Consider the following 16,647-nt stretch of genomic DNA (forward strand, 5'->3'; position numbering starts at 1 on the left):
TGTTTACAGATTATTTAAATATCTCTAGTTTAAAAAACAGAAAAGACAAATAATTTATCTGTTTCAGCCTTAAATAGAAAATGAAAAAAGTGTCTCGTGGTGGCACACTCAGTTAAGCACACATAGTTCTGAACATAAGGATCTGCTTAAGGATCCGAGTTCAAGCCCCCACTTCCCACCTGCAGGAGGAAGCTTCATAAACAGCCAAGCAGATTTACAGGTGTCTACCTTTCTGTCTCCCTTTCTATCTCCCCCCTCCTCTCTAAATTTCTGTCTGTCCTATCCACTAAAATGCAAAATAAATAAATAAATAAAAATTAAAAACCGGCTGCCAGGAGCAGCGGATTTGTATCGCAGGCACTGAGCCTCAGAGATAACTCCGACGGCAAAAATAAATAGTAAACTAAACATAAAATAGTAGAACTAAAATAATAAAACCTAAACAGAAATAAGTTAATAGAAATAGAAAACCAGTGGGCTGGGGAGACAGCATAAAGGTTATGCAAAAGCCCTTCAAGACTGAGGCTCTGAGTTCCGAGGTTCAATACCCAGCACCACCATAAGCCAGAACTGAGCAGTGTTCTGTAAAAACAAACAAACAAAAACAGAAAACCAGTAAAAATCGATTAAATAAAAGGCTAGTTCTTCAAGTAGATCACTAAAAACTGGTAAGCTTTTACCCTGATTAGGTCCAAAATAGAGAGTGAAATGAAACAAAAATGTTCAATATCCCTAATCATTATGATAAAACAAACACAACATACACACACACACAAATAACAGTAATAACCTATTATAGGGGGTCAGGCAGTAGCGCAGTGGTTAAGTGCATATGGTGCAAAGTGCAAGGACTGGTATAGGAATCCCGGTTGGAGCCCCGGGCTCCCCACCTACAGGGGGGGTCACTTCACAAGTGATGAAGCAAGTCTGCAGGTGTCTATCTTTCTTTCCTCCTCTTTGTCTTCCCCTCCTCTCTCCATTTCTCTCTGACCTATCCAATAACAATGACAACAATACCAACAAGAATAATAACCACAAAAACAATAAAACAACAAGGGCAACAAAAAGAGAAAAAAGTAGCCCCCAGGAGCAGTGGATTCATGGTGCAGACACTGAGCCCCAGCAATAAATCTGGAGGCATAATAATAATTAATAATAATAATAATAACCTATTTTAATACTAGACTTCACAAAAATATCCATATAGACTACTGAGGATATGGAGCAAATGGAATGCAAATACTGCTGCTGGTGGAAATATAGCAGAGTATCACAGGAAAAATAGGTTAAGCATGCACCTGTCATATGGTCTAGCTATTCTACCCCTAGGCATTTCCCAAGAAGAATAAAAGCATATGGACACAAATGTTATTATACAACAGTCGTGGTGGCTTCATGTGTAATCATCCAAAATTAAAAACATCGACCAATCCATCCATATGTGAATGAATAATAAAAATGTGGTGGTGTTCATGCAAATAGAATAGAATAGTGAATGACTAATACTACAACATGGGTGAGTCTCAAAGTAATTACACAGGAAAGACTTCCAGAGGTAGGGCTACAGAGCAACAGCAGCTGTATTTCTCTCTACTCCTGGGTCAACTAGGAATACCAAACGCAACAAAAATAATAAAATATCTAGGAATAAACCTAACCAAAGAAGTGGAAGACTTGTATACTGAAAATTATGAGTCACTACTTTAGGAAATTGAAAAAGACACAAAGAAGTGGAAAGATATTCCATATTCATAGGTTGGAAGAAATAACATCATCAAAATGAATATACTACCCAGAGCCATATACAAATTTAATGCTATCCTCATCAAGATCCCAACCACATTTTTTAGGAGAATTAAAAAAATGCTACAAATGTTTATCTGGAACCAGAAAAGACCTAGAATTGCCAAAACCATCTTGAGAAGAAAGAACAGAACTGAAGGCATCACACTCCCAGATCTCAAATTGCATTATAGAGCCATTGTAATCAAAACTGCTTGGTACTGGAACATGAATGGACACACTGACCAGTGGATAGAATCGAGAGCCCAGAAGTAAGCCACCACACCTATGGACATCTCATCTTTGACAAAGGTGCCCAGACTATTAAATGGGGAAATCAGAGTCTCTTCAACAAATGGTGTTGAAAAAACTGGGTTGAAACATGCAGAAGAATGAAACTGAACGACTATATTTCAGCAAATACAAAAGTAAATTCCAAGTGGATCAAGGACTTGAATGTTAGACCAGAAACTATCAGATACTTAGAGGAAAACACTGGCAGAACTCTCTTCCTCATAAATTTTAAAGACATCTTCAGTGAAACGAATCCAATTACAAAGAAGACTGAGGCAAGTATAAACCTATGGCACTATATCAAATTAAAAAGCTTCTGCACAGCAGAAGAAACTGCTACCCAAACCAAGAGAACTCTCACAGAATGGGAGATTTTTACATGCTATACATCAGACAAGAGGCTAATAACTAGAATATATAAAGAGCTTGCCAAACTCAACAAGAAAAAAAGTCTTTGATTGTCAGAGAAATGCAAATCAAGACAACAATGAGATATCACTTCACTCCTGTGAGAATGCCATACATCAGAAAAGGTAACAGCAACAAATGCTGGAGAGGTCGTGGGGGTCAAAGGAACCCTCCTGCACTGCTGGTGGGAATGTTAATTGGTCCAACCTCTATGGAGAACAGTCTGAAGAACTCTCAGAAGGCTAGAAATGGACCTGCCCTATGACCCTGCAATTCCTCTCCTGGGGATATATCCTAAGGAACCCAACACACCCATCCAAAAAGATCTGTGTCCACATATGTTCATAACAGCACAATTTGTAATAGCCAAAACCTGGAAGCAACCCAGGTGTCCAATAACAGATGAGTGGCTCAGTAAGTTGTGATATATATACACAATGGAATACTACTCAGCTATAAAAAATGATGACTTCACCATTGTCAGCTGATCTTGATATCTGATTACTGTAAAAAATGGCGACTAATCCCTAGCATTGCAAAAACAGTATCATCTGTTTTCCATCTACACCATGCCTCGGCCTCGCATGAGCTTAATGTGCAGCTTGGCGATACGAGAATCCGGCATGAAGCCCAGCCAGTCTATCTTGGCGTTACTCTCGATCGCACTCTGTCATTTCACGAACATCTCATAAAAACTGCAGCAAAGGTGGGCGCGAGGAATAACATCATTGCAAGACTGGCCAGCTCCTCATGGGGGCGAGCGCTTCCACACTACGATCATCATCTCTGGCATTATGCTATTCCACTGCAGAATACTGTGCCCCAGTATGGTTCCGTAGACCCCATGTCCACTTGGTCGATTCCAAATTATATTCCTCCATGAGGATAATTTCTGGAACCATCCGTTCCACCCCAGTTCCATGGCTGCCAGTTCTTAGCAACATCGCCCCGCCAGATATTCGTTGGGATGCGGCATCATCTAAGTTCATTTCCCATGTCTACGCTCGACCGGACCTGCCAATAAACGTGGATATCTTCGCCCACCCTGTCCAACACTTGACGTCTCCTCACCCAATCTGATCCCCTACGCATACACTGAACTTCTCTGTTCCAGACTCTTGGAAATAGAGTTGGCAGTCAGCTGAGGTAAAGAACAAACACCTCATCACAGACCCCTGCAAGCGTCAACCCGGCTTTGACCTAGCACGTTATGATTGGGCCCTCCTCAATCGCTATCGAACAGGCCATGGCCGGTGAGCCACTATGTTCCATCGCTGGGGAGCCAGAGACAACCCGAACTGCCCCTGCAGCTCCAGACAGACTATGACCCACATAGTCAACGACTGCCACCTCTCCAGATTCAAAGGAGGTCTCAAAACTTTACATCAGGCTCAACCTGACGCTGTTGACTGGCTACGGAAGAAGGGCAAACGCTAGAAGAAGAAGAAGAAGGAGAACCTGAACTGAAGTTGGCGTATTGCACCAAAGTAAAAGACTCAGGTGGGTGGGGGAGAATACAGGTCCAAAAAAGATGACAGAGAACCTAGTGAGGGTTGTATTGTTATATGGAAAACTGGGAAATATTATGCATGTACAAACCATTGTATTTCTTGTCGAATGTAAAACATTAATTAGCCAATAAAAATTAAAAATAATAATAATTACACACTATATACCAAGCCCCCCCAAAAATAGTACGTACTATGTGATCCTATTTATATAAAATTCTAGAAAATACAAGTTAATATACAGTGACAGAAGTAGAGCTGTGATCGCCTAGAGGGTAAAAAGAGAGGAATTACAATGAGGAAGCTTTCAAGAATGAAGGAAATGTTTGTTTTCTTGAAGGTAGTCATAGGTTCACACAAGGCATATAGAAGATAAAGATTATTTAATTGTACACTTAAAAAGTTTTTCAAATTCATAGGTAGAGGAAGACTTAAGTTGGTGATGGGAGCAAGCCACCCAACAATAAGTATAGTAAGAATAAAAAAAAAATTAAAAAAAGGAGAGAGAAAAGTAATAAATCCCTCTGTCAGCCTTGTAATCTTTCCATCTATATAGTCTACATAGTAAAAATAAGATGCATAGATTGAAGTAATTAGACCAAGTACTAACTGAGAGGCAGTCTTCAAAACACATACAACATTTAGACAAATTTGTCTGTGTTGCTCAAGTGCCTCATAAAACATTACCAAGAGCAAGCCTTTAGTTGGTCTGTAAATTGTTGTATCTAATCTGTTTGTGCATAATTTAAATGTATAGCTTGAACATTTATTACCTTAGACTCTCATTTATAAGTACCTGTTATTTCAAGTTTTCTTCAAATTCTTCAAAACTTTTACAAAAACTACATTGGCAATGTAGGTTTTCACAAATTGGCTTGGTCTGCTGCAAGGTACTAGTTTATATCCACATTTAGGCAGTTGTCTCTCTCCACCCCCAAACACGGAAATAGAAAAATTTGTGATAAAAAGAAGTCAACGATTCTTAAATCAGAGTAGGTGGAACCACTCCCTACCCCACCACACACCAGTTCCATGCTACTCAGTTTTTTCAAAGGGTGGCCAAGTTGCTTGGGTAAAACACTTACCCTGGCGTCCAGCATACAGTGAGTGTTCAAATGCAAAAGAACTAATTTTGTCTCTGAAAAACCTTTAGTGCAGGGAATAGTTATAATTTATTTCACTACATAACAACATGTCTATAATGCATCCGAGCAGAAATGGAATACTTGAAAACTATTGTTTCATAGAAGGAATATTTCTGGGGCAACTCATCTTTAAAGCCTAGTACTTTCATGTCTGAGGACAGAGAGAGTCAAGAGTTCAATTTAAATTCCAATTTTGGCATCTTACAAATTTCACTCTAGTTGGTTATTTTATTCTCACTGGCCACTTCACATTCTGAAGAATGGTCATGGCTCTTTCTTAAAGGGACAGTTTTATTTTATTTACTTATTAGATAAATACAGAGAGAAATTGAGAGGGGATGGGAGGTGAGATAGAAAAGTAGAGACACCTGCAGCCCTGCTTCAACACTCCTGAAGCTTTCCCCCTGCAGATGGGAACCAGAGGCTTGAACCTGGATCCTTTAGCACTGTGATGTGAGTGCTTTACCAGGTGCACCACCACCTGGCCCCAATGACTCTTGCAATATTCTTTTTACCATTATATATATCTGATAGTGTAAGAGCCTTTTACCATAATGAAAAGTCATAAAATTGAGTCCTGTTTCTCAGTATATCAATTTTTTAGACACCGGCAAACCCGCTTCACTACCTGTGAATCAACCTCCCTGCAGGTGGGGATCCGGGGGGCTGGAATCGGGATCCTCACACTGGTCCTTGTGCTTTGCACCACATGCACTTAGCTCGCTATGCTACTGCCCGATCACCAATATATCAATTATTAATGTCACATATTTGTCTTAAATGATAAGCATGTAAAGCAAAGTGACTCTACAGGGCACAGGCATCAGAATTTGAACTGCAACATTTAATGTTCATGCCAATTCCAAGGTAAGTCAGAGTGTCAGGGAGACCCGTATATCCACTTACAGAAACTGCATACAGCTAACCACTGAAACTTATCTGGAGATAAATTGCTTTTTTTTTTTTTCTCAACCAAACATATTCCCACTCTCTCTGGTTCTTCTAGTCTCTTAAAGATTATCTTCTTCATTTCACAGGTCTCCTGTTATGGCTGGAGGTCTCTTTGCCGTGGATCGAAAGTGGTTTTGGGAGCTGGGTGGCTATGATCCAGGTTTAGAAATATGGGGAGGAGAACAGTATGAGATCTCCTTTAAGGTAAGGCACCAAGACCCTATTACATCATGTTTTTATAATGCTGATGAATTTGATGAAATGTCATTTTGACTTGTGACCTGTGATTTCAGGTGACATTAGAAAGAGATATGACATCTTTACAAGTTAACTTCTGAATAGGAGAAAAACGACTTCCTTCTGATGCTTCAGTGAGACACAGTCATGCCATAGAATAGATGGTTTTGCTTGTTTGTTTGTTTATGTTTTTGTATTCTGGAAATCTCTGGGGCTTTCTCACTTCATGTGACTCTTTTCAGATAGAGACAGAGAGTGAAAGAAAGGAAGCTCCAAAGCTTCCTTCATTGAGTTGGAGACTGGGCTAGGACGTGGGTTGCACACATGGCAAAGTAGCATGCATTCAAGTGAGCTATTTTGCCATCCGATGAATTGCATTAATTTTTTTTATTGTGTTTTCAGACAGGAATCTTCATGTGACCCCTTGACCTACTGCTTCCCTGTCAAACACATTCTTTCTATAGCATTTAAAATGTATAATAGAATTATGATGAAAAATCTATTACAATTTTGGCCCTTCATGTTCGTTCTAAAAACAGTCTACCCATTACTCCAGTTTCAATCAGAAGAATAACTTTTAAATAAATGTGATAAATTATTTTGTATGGAATTCCAGAGCAAAGCTGACACTGCCCAGAACTCTACTTGCTTTGACCACAAATACTCAGTATTTATACAGAATACTGCAGATGCATATCATATATACATATACATGGCAGCATATCAAATTGCAGGATTTATAAGTGAAAAAAATTATCATATATAAAGCTCAGATAAGTAAAATAAAAAACATTGTACAAAAAGCTGTACTTCAAATCTCCAAGGTTAGTTTTTTTTTCTTTTTTTCTTTTTTTTTATTTAAGAAAGGATTATTGAACAAAACCATAAGGTAGGAGGGGTACAACTCCACACAATTCCCACCACCCAGTCTCCATAACCCACCCCCTCCCCTGATAGCTTTCCCATTCTCTATCCCTCTGGGAGCATGGACCCAGGGTCATTGAGGGCTGCAGAAGGTAGAAGGTCTGGCTTCTGTAATTGCTTCCCCCAAGGTTAGTTTTTTAAACACAATCTCATAAAGGAAAACAATCATTTTTTTTCTTTTTCTCCCTTTATCATTGTCATCATTTATGTCATATATGTCATCATATATGAAAGTACACACTGATTATTACAACTTTTTATATAAAAATCTGTTAGTTAAAATGACTTATTCTAATCACTTACATTATAACATTGATTCTTGCAGAGGGAAAGAAAAAAAAAAGAGTAAAAGTCAAATTTAAGAACCTAGCTAAAGTTTTGCCTAAAAAGGAAGTGGTAAAACTGATTTTTATAAAACTACAACAGCTATATTCAATGTGTTAACAGACATGCTATGTTGTCTTCAGAGTGCCATAAAATAAATATCCCTACAGAGAAGCTCAGGAAGCAAGATTACAGGCTTCAGGACATCTAGAATCTTACTGCACAGACACTAATCCTTAAATACCACTCATTAAACTTATTCTTTCAATCACCATCATTCAAATACATTTCATTTCACAACTAAGATGCTACTTTTTTCTGAACTTCTTCTAGATACATAGTTTTGAATCTTGAATTTGCCAATGTCTTTGACAGGCCCTCTGCAATAATAATAGCTGTATACTTGTCATGGTATACGTGGCAGGAAGTAATAATAGTAGTGGCAATAATGATATAAGGAGGTCTGACAAGATAGCTTACTTGAATAGTGCAGTTACTTGGTCATGACTACGACCTAGTCTCAAGCCCTGCCCCAATGCACTGAAGAAAATGTCAGTTTCTGTGGTGTCCTTCTCTCAGCCTCTCTGTCTCTATATGAGACCAAAAAAAAAAAAAAATCCTGGAAAAGTGAAACCTCAGTAATATAACATAACATAATGTAACAGAATATAATATAAATACTATATACTTATAGTGGTACATATCAGATGCTGAGCTATGTGCATCACATGCATTTATTTAACTTAAAATCATACTTCCCAGGAATGGAAAACAGCATAATAGCTATGCAAAAGATGATGCCTGAGGGTCCTAGGTCCCTGGTTCACTCCCTAGTACCACTATAAGCCAGAGATGAGCAGTGCTGTGGTCTCTGTCTCCCTCTGTAATTTTCTCTCTGCATCTACCTCACTAAGATAAATAAAAAGAAAATCACATCTCCCAGAAGTGGATATAACTTCATTTACAAATGAAGAAACTGACACCAAGTTTTCAATATTTTAAAGTTTTTAAATAGAATTTTTCCCCCTTTCACGGTTATCATTGGGGCTCAGTGCCTGCACTACAAATCCACTGCTCCTAGAGGCTATTTTCCCCATTTTGTTGCCCTTGTTGTTGTTGGGTAGGACAGAGAGAAATCAAGAGAGGAGGGGAAGACAGGGGAAGAGAAAGATAGACACCTGCAGACCTGCTTTACCACTTGTGAAGCAAACCCCCTGCAGATTGGGAGCCAGAAGCTCGAACCAGCATCCTTACACTAGTTTTTGTACCTCACACCATGTGTGCTTAACCCAACCCCTGTTTTAAAGTTTTTAAAGTTGAAATATTACATAAACTATATGGTGTTCCTTAGATATTAAAGTGCACTATTTCTCCTTTATTGTAAAATACAGGAACATAAAATTGCCTTACATCCAAATCATGCCTATCAATATCACTCTATACCTCACATTTAACCTTTTGTTCTCAGTCTAATAGTTTCCTTCATGGAACAGGAGCCAATATCTTCATCATAGTTTAATAGTGCAGCAGTAAAATTTCTGTTGACCCTGGCAAAATGATAACAATTATCAGATAATTTTCAAAACTGGATGCAAGGTTTATAATACTTCCAACTACAAAATATTATTTTAGGGGGTCGGGCAGTAGCACAGCAGGTTAAGTGCACGTGGCACAAAGTACAAGGACCGGCATAAGGATCCAGGTTCAAGCCCCCAGCTTCCCATCTGCAGGGGGGTTCACTTCACAAGCGGTGAAACAGGTCTGCAGGTGTCTATCATTCTTTCCCCCTCTCTGTCCTTCTGTCTTCCCCTTCTTTCTCTATTTCTCTGTCCTATCTAAAAAGAAAAGAAAAGAAACTAAAAAAAAAATGATTTTACATTTTACCTTAGCATTATAGGGAAAAAAATCACATTAAAGTATGGTAGTATCAGAATTTAAGGGATACATTTTACTTTTCATAATTCATTAGATTTTTTTTCTTAAATTTCCTAACTCATGAATTATTTCAGCAAACTACAACTCAGGAAGAGAGCACATGCCCTGTATATATGAACATCTGTTTTCAATACCCAATCTCTAAGGTAAATTAACTAATAAATAAATGCTATTAAGAAAAAATTCTATTAAACAGGAGATACCTAACTCTGAATAATAAACTGAATGAAAGTCACAATCACTTTTGAATAATCTTGCAAGTTTGCAGAATATACATTTATTCTAAATAGACCCACATAAACTTGCATCTTTCACTTGTCTGTCATTTTTATCTACCACATCTCTTCTGAGTGACCTGAGGTCTTATTACCCCACTTCTATTTTTCAGTTATCTGTCAGTCTGAAGGATATAATTGGAAGGCAGCCCTGTCCTCTTTGTTTAGAAACCATGGCAACAGCTCTAAAAGTCCAGAACTAAATAGCCAGGAGTTGTTTGGTTGGAATAACAAAATTCTTTAGCAACATCTGTGTCTTACAGGGTCCCGTTTCAGACGTACCCTTCATTCTTCCCATTTTTGTGTGCTGACCTTGGGGTTCCTGTCTCTTCCCATTAGTATCTGTAGCATGAGGGGGGCAAACTTAAAACAGGCTTCGATAGAATTTGTAATGGAAGCAAGATTTCCTCCATGTGAAAAGAATGAAGGAATTATATGCAAGTAGTTTGCTTAATTTTCAATGAAAATATACAAAAAATCAAATTTTTGTATTTCTGGCACATACCCTAAAAATTGTGATTTGTTTTGCAATGCAAAGCACTGTATGAGGTACACTGGTCAACACTTCAGGCCCAGTAGATTCCTATGGATAACTGAGAATTCACTAGTCTATTTAACACCACAGTACAAAAATTAAATGTAGAACTTAAAGGCTCAGGACCAAGTGATAGTACACCTGATTGAGTGCACATCTTAAAAATACACAAGGACTAGGGTTCAAGTCCCCAGACTCCTCCACCTGCAAAAGCAAAACTTCAGAACTAGTGAAGCAGTACTGCAGATACCTCTATTTCTCTCTTCTTATCTCCCCTTATCTCCCCTCTCCTCTCACTTTCTGTCTCTATCCAATAAGCAAATACATTTTAAAATAACTTAAAGGCTCTAATTCAAAGAAGTTCTTTTTTAATTTTTATTTATTTCCTTTTGTTACCCTTGTTGTTTTATTGTTGTAGTTATTACTGTTGTGTTGTTGTTGTTGGATAGGACAGAGAGAAATGGAGAGAGGAGGGGAGACAGAGAGGAGGAGAGAAAGACAGACACCTGCAGACCTGCTTCACCGCTTGAGCCAGGGGCTTCAAACTGGGTCAAAGAAAATCTATTACTAGTTGTGATCAAGCATCTCCATTTGCTTCAACCAAAGAATCTTTTCACTGAAGTTTACAGCAAGATTGCATCACTGAATGAAAAATATTTCCAGAAAATTCAGTTAAGGACTGTTTTGTCAAAGGGCTGTTTTGTCAAAAAAAGCGTTTAGTTAAGAGAAGTCTTCAACTTTCTTTCTCTATAAATGTATTTGCATTCTTCTTCTAACATCTGATTGGGTGAGCACATTTCACGCCATAACATAACAGCCAACACAGTCCAATTTTCAGGGATCAGTTGAGAGAAAGTGTTCTCTAAACAAATGAACTGTCCACTCTTCAGTTTATTTTAATAGGAATCTGTACTATGTTGCCCAGAATCATCTGGCTGTCTTCAAGTTGGCCAGATGCTAGGGAGGAGAGCAACATTTAGTCAGTCATTCAACAAGCTCTTATTGAGCATCTAATTTATGTCAGGCATTGTTCCAGATACTTAATTTTGTGTTATGCCTGGAAGCAAAGAGAAACCCAAAACTGACTAAACAGTGTGGCCTAAAAGAGATAACCCATCTCTTTAAATGCTGTCACATTTTAACTTACCAGAATAATGTTAAAACCCATCATGACTCTCTAATTTTCCAGTCATTTTCACATCCATTCTAAGACAACATGTTAACATTTTTTAAAAATCTGCCGTTTAATTGGAAATGGCTATTTTCAAAATTAAATAAGATGAGCAATGAAGAGGTAGCTCACCAGGCTGATTACAGTCTGGGGTTCTAGCAGTGACACTGCATCTAGCCCTGACCAGGCAAATCTCTCTGCTATGGGACCTCTTCTTTTTTTTTTTTTTTTTTTTTTTTGATTTTTTATTTATAAAAAGGAAACATTGACAAAACTATAGGATAAGAGGGGTACAACTTCGCACAGTTCCCACCACCAGACCTCCATATCCCATCCCCTCCCCTGACAGCTTTCCTATTCTTTAACCCTCTGGGAGTATGGACCCAAGATCATTGTGGGATACAGAAGGTGGAAGGTCTGGCTTCTGTAATTGTTTCCCCGCTGATCATGGGCATTGACAGGTCAATCCCTACTCCCATCCTGTCTCTCTCTTTCCCTAGTGGGAAAGGGCTCTGGGGAAGCTGAGCTACAAAGCACATTGGTGGAGTTGTCTGTCCTGGGAAGTCTGGTCACATCCTGCTAGCATCTGGAGCCTGGTGACTAAAAAGAGAGTTAACATACAAAGCCAAACAAATTGTTGAACAATCATGGACCTAAAGGCTGGAGTAGTACAGATGAAGTGTTGGGGGGGTCCTCCATTCTGTAGATAGCTAGTAAGCATATTTTAGTTATATTTCAAAGGGCCTGTAGCTATACTAGTTTTTTGTTTGTTTGTTTGCCTAAGCCTGAAATCTGATATGCAGGTGGATCCAAGTTATTTTCTGGGGAGGTGATGTCATGGCTGGGAAAAGGACCAGAAAGCTGGATCAGGAAAGAGAGTAGCTCCCTAATATGGGAAAGGGGTATAAATATTGTTAACTAGAGGAAAACGTTGGTGGAATACTTTCCCACCTAAACCTCAAGGACATCTTTGATGACACAAACCCAATTGCAAAGAAGACTAAAGCAGAAACAAACCAATGGGAATACATCAAATTGAAAAACTTCACAGCCAAAGAAACGATCCCACAAGCAAAGAGGGCCCTCACAGAATGGGAGAAGATCTTCACATGTCATACATCAGACAAGAGACTAATCACCAAAATATACAAAGAGCTCAGCAAACTTAGCACCAAAAAAATCAAATGACCCCATCCAAAAATGGGCAGAGGATATGAACAAAACATTCACTTCAGAGGAGATCCAAATGGCTAACAAACATATGAAAAACTGCTCCAGGTCGCTGATTGTCAGAGAAATGCAAATAAAGACAACATTGAGATATCACTTCACTCCTGTGAGAATGGCATACATCAAAAAGGACAACAGTAACAAATGCTGGAGAGGCTGTGGGGACATAGGAACCCTTCTACACTGCTGGTGGGAATATAAATTGGCCCAGCCTCTCTGGAGAGCAGTCTGGAGAACTCTCACAAAGCTAGACATGGACCTTCCATATGACCCAGTAATTCCTCTCCTGGGGATATACTCCAAGGACTCCATAACACCCAACCAAAAAGATATGTGTACACCTATGTTCATAGCAGCACAATTCATAATAGCTAAAACCTGGAAGTAACCCAGGTGCCCAACAGCAGATGAGTGGCTGAGAAAGCTGTGTTACATATACACAATGGAATACTATGCAGCTATCAAGAACAATGAACCCCCCTTCTCTGACCCATCTTGGATGGAGCTAGAAGGAATTATGTTAAGTAAGCTAAGTCAGAAAGATAAAAATGAGTATGGGATGATCCCACTCATAAAGAGAAGTTGAGAAGAAGAACAGAAAGGGAAACTAAAAGCAGGATCTGACTAAATTTGTAGTAGAGCACCAAAGTAAAAACCCTGAGGTGAGGGGGAGGGTGGATATTCAGCTTCATGGGGTGGTGGTGGGGGTGACTGGGGGGGGGTGGGAGGCATGAAAGTCATTTGCATAACCACAAGGATATCTCCCTTTTTCTCTGCCTTAAAAGAATGAAAATGTTAACCCAGGAGCAGTGAAATAGTGCACATCTGAGGTCTCAGCGCCTCAAAAAGAAAAGGAATACATGCTAGACACCCACCATATTTTATTAATATTACAGAGAGAGAGAGATGTGAGAATCAGACATCACTCTGGTATATGTGTACCAGGAATCAAACCCAGGACCTCATGATTGAGGATCCAAGGATTTATTCACTATTTTACCTCTCAGGCCATCTCACCTACAAGATTCAGAATAAAGCCCTGAGTATGACACCACTCAACAAACTTTACTGGCACACACAGAAAAGTATAGATACAAGTAGAAAAGCCACTAAATTTAGCATAGGCTGACTCTCAGAATCTTGTCAAAATGATCCCACATTGAACTGATATTTCTCTTGCTCTCTCTAGTTCAAGAAGAGATCTAAATCACTCAGCTATGCAGAAAGTTTCAGAGCATCTCCAGGTGAAACAAGTATAGACACCACACATCCTAGAAACAATATAAGAAACCTAGGAGTTTCACAACCTATTTCCTAATCTGTATGAATTGTAACACACCATTCATCTCTTGTTACATGCTTGTCGTCCCTCCCCAGTGTAGGGATTAAGATTCAGACATTTAAGGAAACTATTGTTCACAATCCTTGAGCCCTTATCAATCACAAATTCATTCGACATTCATCAACTGATTACAATGGAAAAAATATTACAATGTGCCAATGTTAGGCTAAACTCTTTAGATACAAACATGTGAAAAGAGGTACCAGGCGGTGACACACCTGGCAAGCGCACATATTACAATGTACAAGGACCCAGGTTCAAGCCCCTGGGGAAAGCTTTACAAGTTGAGACTACAGGTATCTTTCTATCTCTCTCTTTCTCTTCCTCCTCCTCTCCTCTCAGTTTCTCTCTGTCTCTATCCAATAATAAAATAAAAATATAATTTTTAAAAAAGATGTGAAAAGACTCTTGATTTGGGACATTCATTCTCCACTAACTGCCTGAGAATTAATTTCCCACAATTACAAATCCCAAGTATTGTTTGGAATATATTTTAATTCCATATTCACAAATAATGATTTGGGACATAAACAATAATCTGTTTGTTATCTTCCCTTCCTCTGTTCTCTTTAAATCGTCTCTACATTTCATTCATTAATATTCTACCAGTAGTTTTATTCTTTCTTCTAAAAGTTCAGTTGTGCCTAATTACCACACAAAACAAACAGCATACTGAAGTACAATCACAGACCATCCCATAAATTATCTGCCTCACCTGTTTCAATCTGCCACTGCAAAACAACTTGTTTTCCATTCCATCCCAAAAAAGAAAAAAAGAAAATTTCCCCCAAGTTATTCTACTGGGAGAAAAATGAAAAGTTGCTACGTGGGTGGCATACTTTCCTTCCTGGCCCCCTCTCCCATCTACCCCCATTCCAAAGACCATCAAGCTCTACTCTGCAGATTTCCACTTCTACAATGACAGATAACATATTTTACCTAACCAGACTTTGTTCTGTTCTCGAAGAATTTTTTAACTCTTTTTACAAATATTAACCAGCAATTCCTTGTCATGAAACCATGACCATCCAAGGTAAACTACAGAAAATGGCAAAAGATACTCAGAAAAGTCCTTTATCAAGTATGACTGAGATGAACATTTTGCCCACCAAGTATAACCTTGATTGAAGCAGGAAAACTCACAACCAGCATTACAGTTTTCCTCTATAGTAGAGCATATAAATGTGTACCGATTCACTAACAGAATACAAGGAAGCCAAACCTTCTGCATTTGGGTTCATTAACTGAAGTAGCACAAGATTATTATATTTTCAGGAATCATTTCTAGAGTTAATAAAACTGCAGATGTGCTAACCTTACTCAGGCTGTATTTGCTATGAGTTCCAGTTTGTTCCTTTAAATGTAATCAAAAGACACTTTGAAGGTATATTATTGTATTAATAGAGTCCATTGGATTTTTCAGTGATGTTACTCTTGTTACCTGGCCCCATCTAATTTGACTCAAGCATTTTAACAGCAACTCAACCCTTCCAAACTCTTTAATTTTGACATGAACAAGTTTTTAGCTTTCTCTAGCTTAATTTGATCAGTTTGAGTGATTAACTTAATTAAGCTCCACAATTATAATTTCTAGCATAATTACATTTGACGAGAAAGGGGAGCATACTAATGGCTGTTGCGCTCAATGTAGACTGCTGTAAGGACTCCGGTTCGAGCTCCTGGCTCCCCACCTGCAGGGGGAGTCGCTTCACAGGCTGTAAAGCAGGTCTGCAGGTGTCTTTTTCTCCCCCTCTCTGTCTTCCCCTCCTCTCACCATTTCTCTCTGTCCTATCCAACAACTACATCATCAACAATAACAATAACTACAACAATAAAAAAGGCAACAAAAAAGGGAAAATAAATAAATAAAAAATATTTTTAAAAGAAGGCATAAAGAGTGGTTGTTAATAAAATACATTGATTAAACAGAGATGCTTGCTGTGAAAAACTTGCTACCTAATAAAAATCCAGAAAAATTCATGGTGCAGAGAGGATGGAATAGCCCCTTTTTTGCAGAGATAGTTTTCTCCTTTGTTCCTTCAGGTCTGGGGTCAGGCTATCCCATCTAGTTTGCACCCTCACTCAAAGCCCCAGTCTCCTTATCTCTAATAAGGAGCTTACATGAGTTCAGTGGTGTTGAATACCCAGAGGCTTACAGAGTGGTGTTTGATAAGGAAGCCAAGTTTGACAAGAGAAGTACTCCCCATTGACTCTTCCACTGCCTGGTCCTACAGACCAGTTTCCAGGTTTGTTTGTTTTAATTTTTTTAATTTTTCTTTACTTATTTATTGGATAGCGATGGCCAGAAATAAAGAGGAATGGAGAGATAGAGAGGGAGAAAAACATAGAGACCCCTGCAGCCCTTGTTCACCATTCACAAATCTTTCCCCCTACAAGTGGGGACAGGGGTCTTGAACCCAGGTACTTGCACATTGTAGGATGTGCATTCAACCAGGTGTGCCATTACTTAGCCTCTAAATGGTTTTCTTTCAAAAATTCAACTGTGGGGGCAAGGCAGGGCTAGGGTGAGGTGGGAAATGGAGGGAGAGGCCTTCAAGGCATCTATGACCTCCCTATAACCCAGTT

General features: G+C 38.8%; 1 protein-coding gene across 1 annotated transcript in view; it reads left to right on the plus strand.

The window, feature by feature from the left end:
• GALNTL6 (polypeptide N-acetylgalactosaminyltransferase like 6) overlaps positions 1–16,647 on the plus strand; it is a 1,261,228-nt gene that overhangs the window by 1,128,139 nt on the left and 116,442 nt on the right. Inside the window, exon 8 of the mRNA XM_007523011.3 lies at positions 6,175–6,292. Within this exon, the coding sequence (XP_007523073.1) occupies positions 6,175–6,292 (118 nt within the window). The remainder of the gene's footprint in view (positions 1–6,174; positions 6,293–16,647) is intronic.

This window comes from Erinaceus europaeus, chromosome 2, assembly GCF_950295315.1.
Source record: "Erinaceus europaeus chromosome 2, mEriEur2.1, whole genome shotgun sequence".
NCBI lineage: Eukaryota > Metazoa > Chordata > Mammalia > Eulipotyphla > Erinaceidae > Erinaceus > Erinaceus europaeus.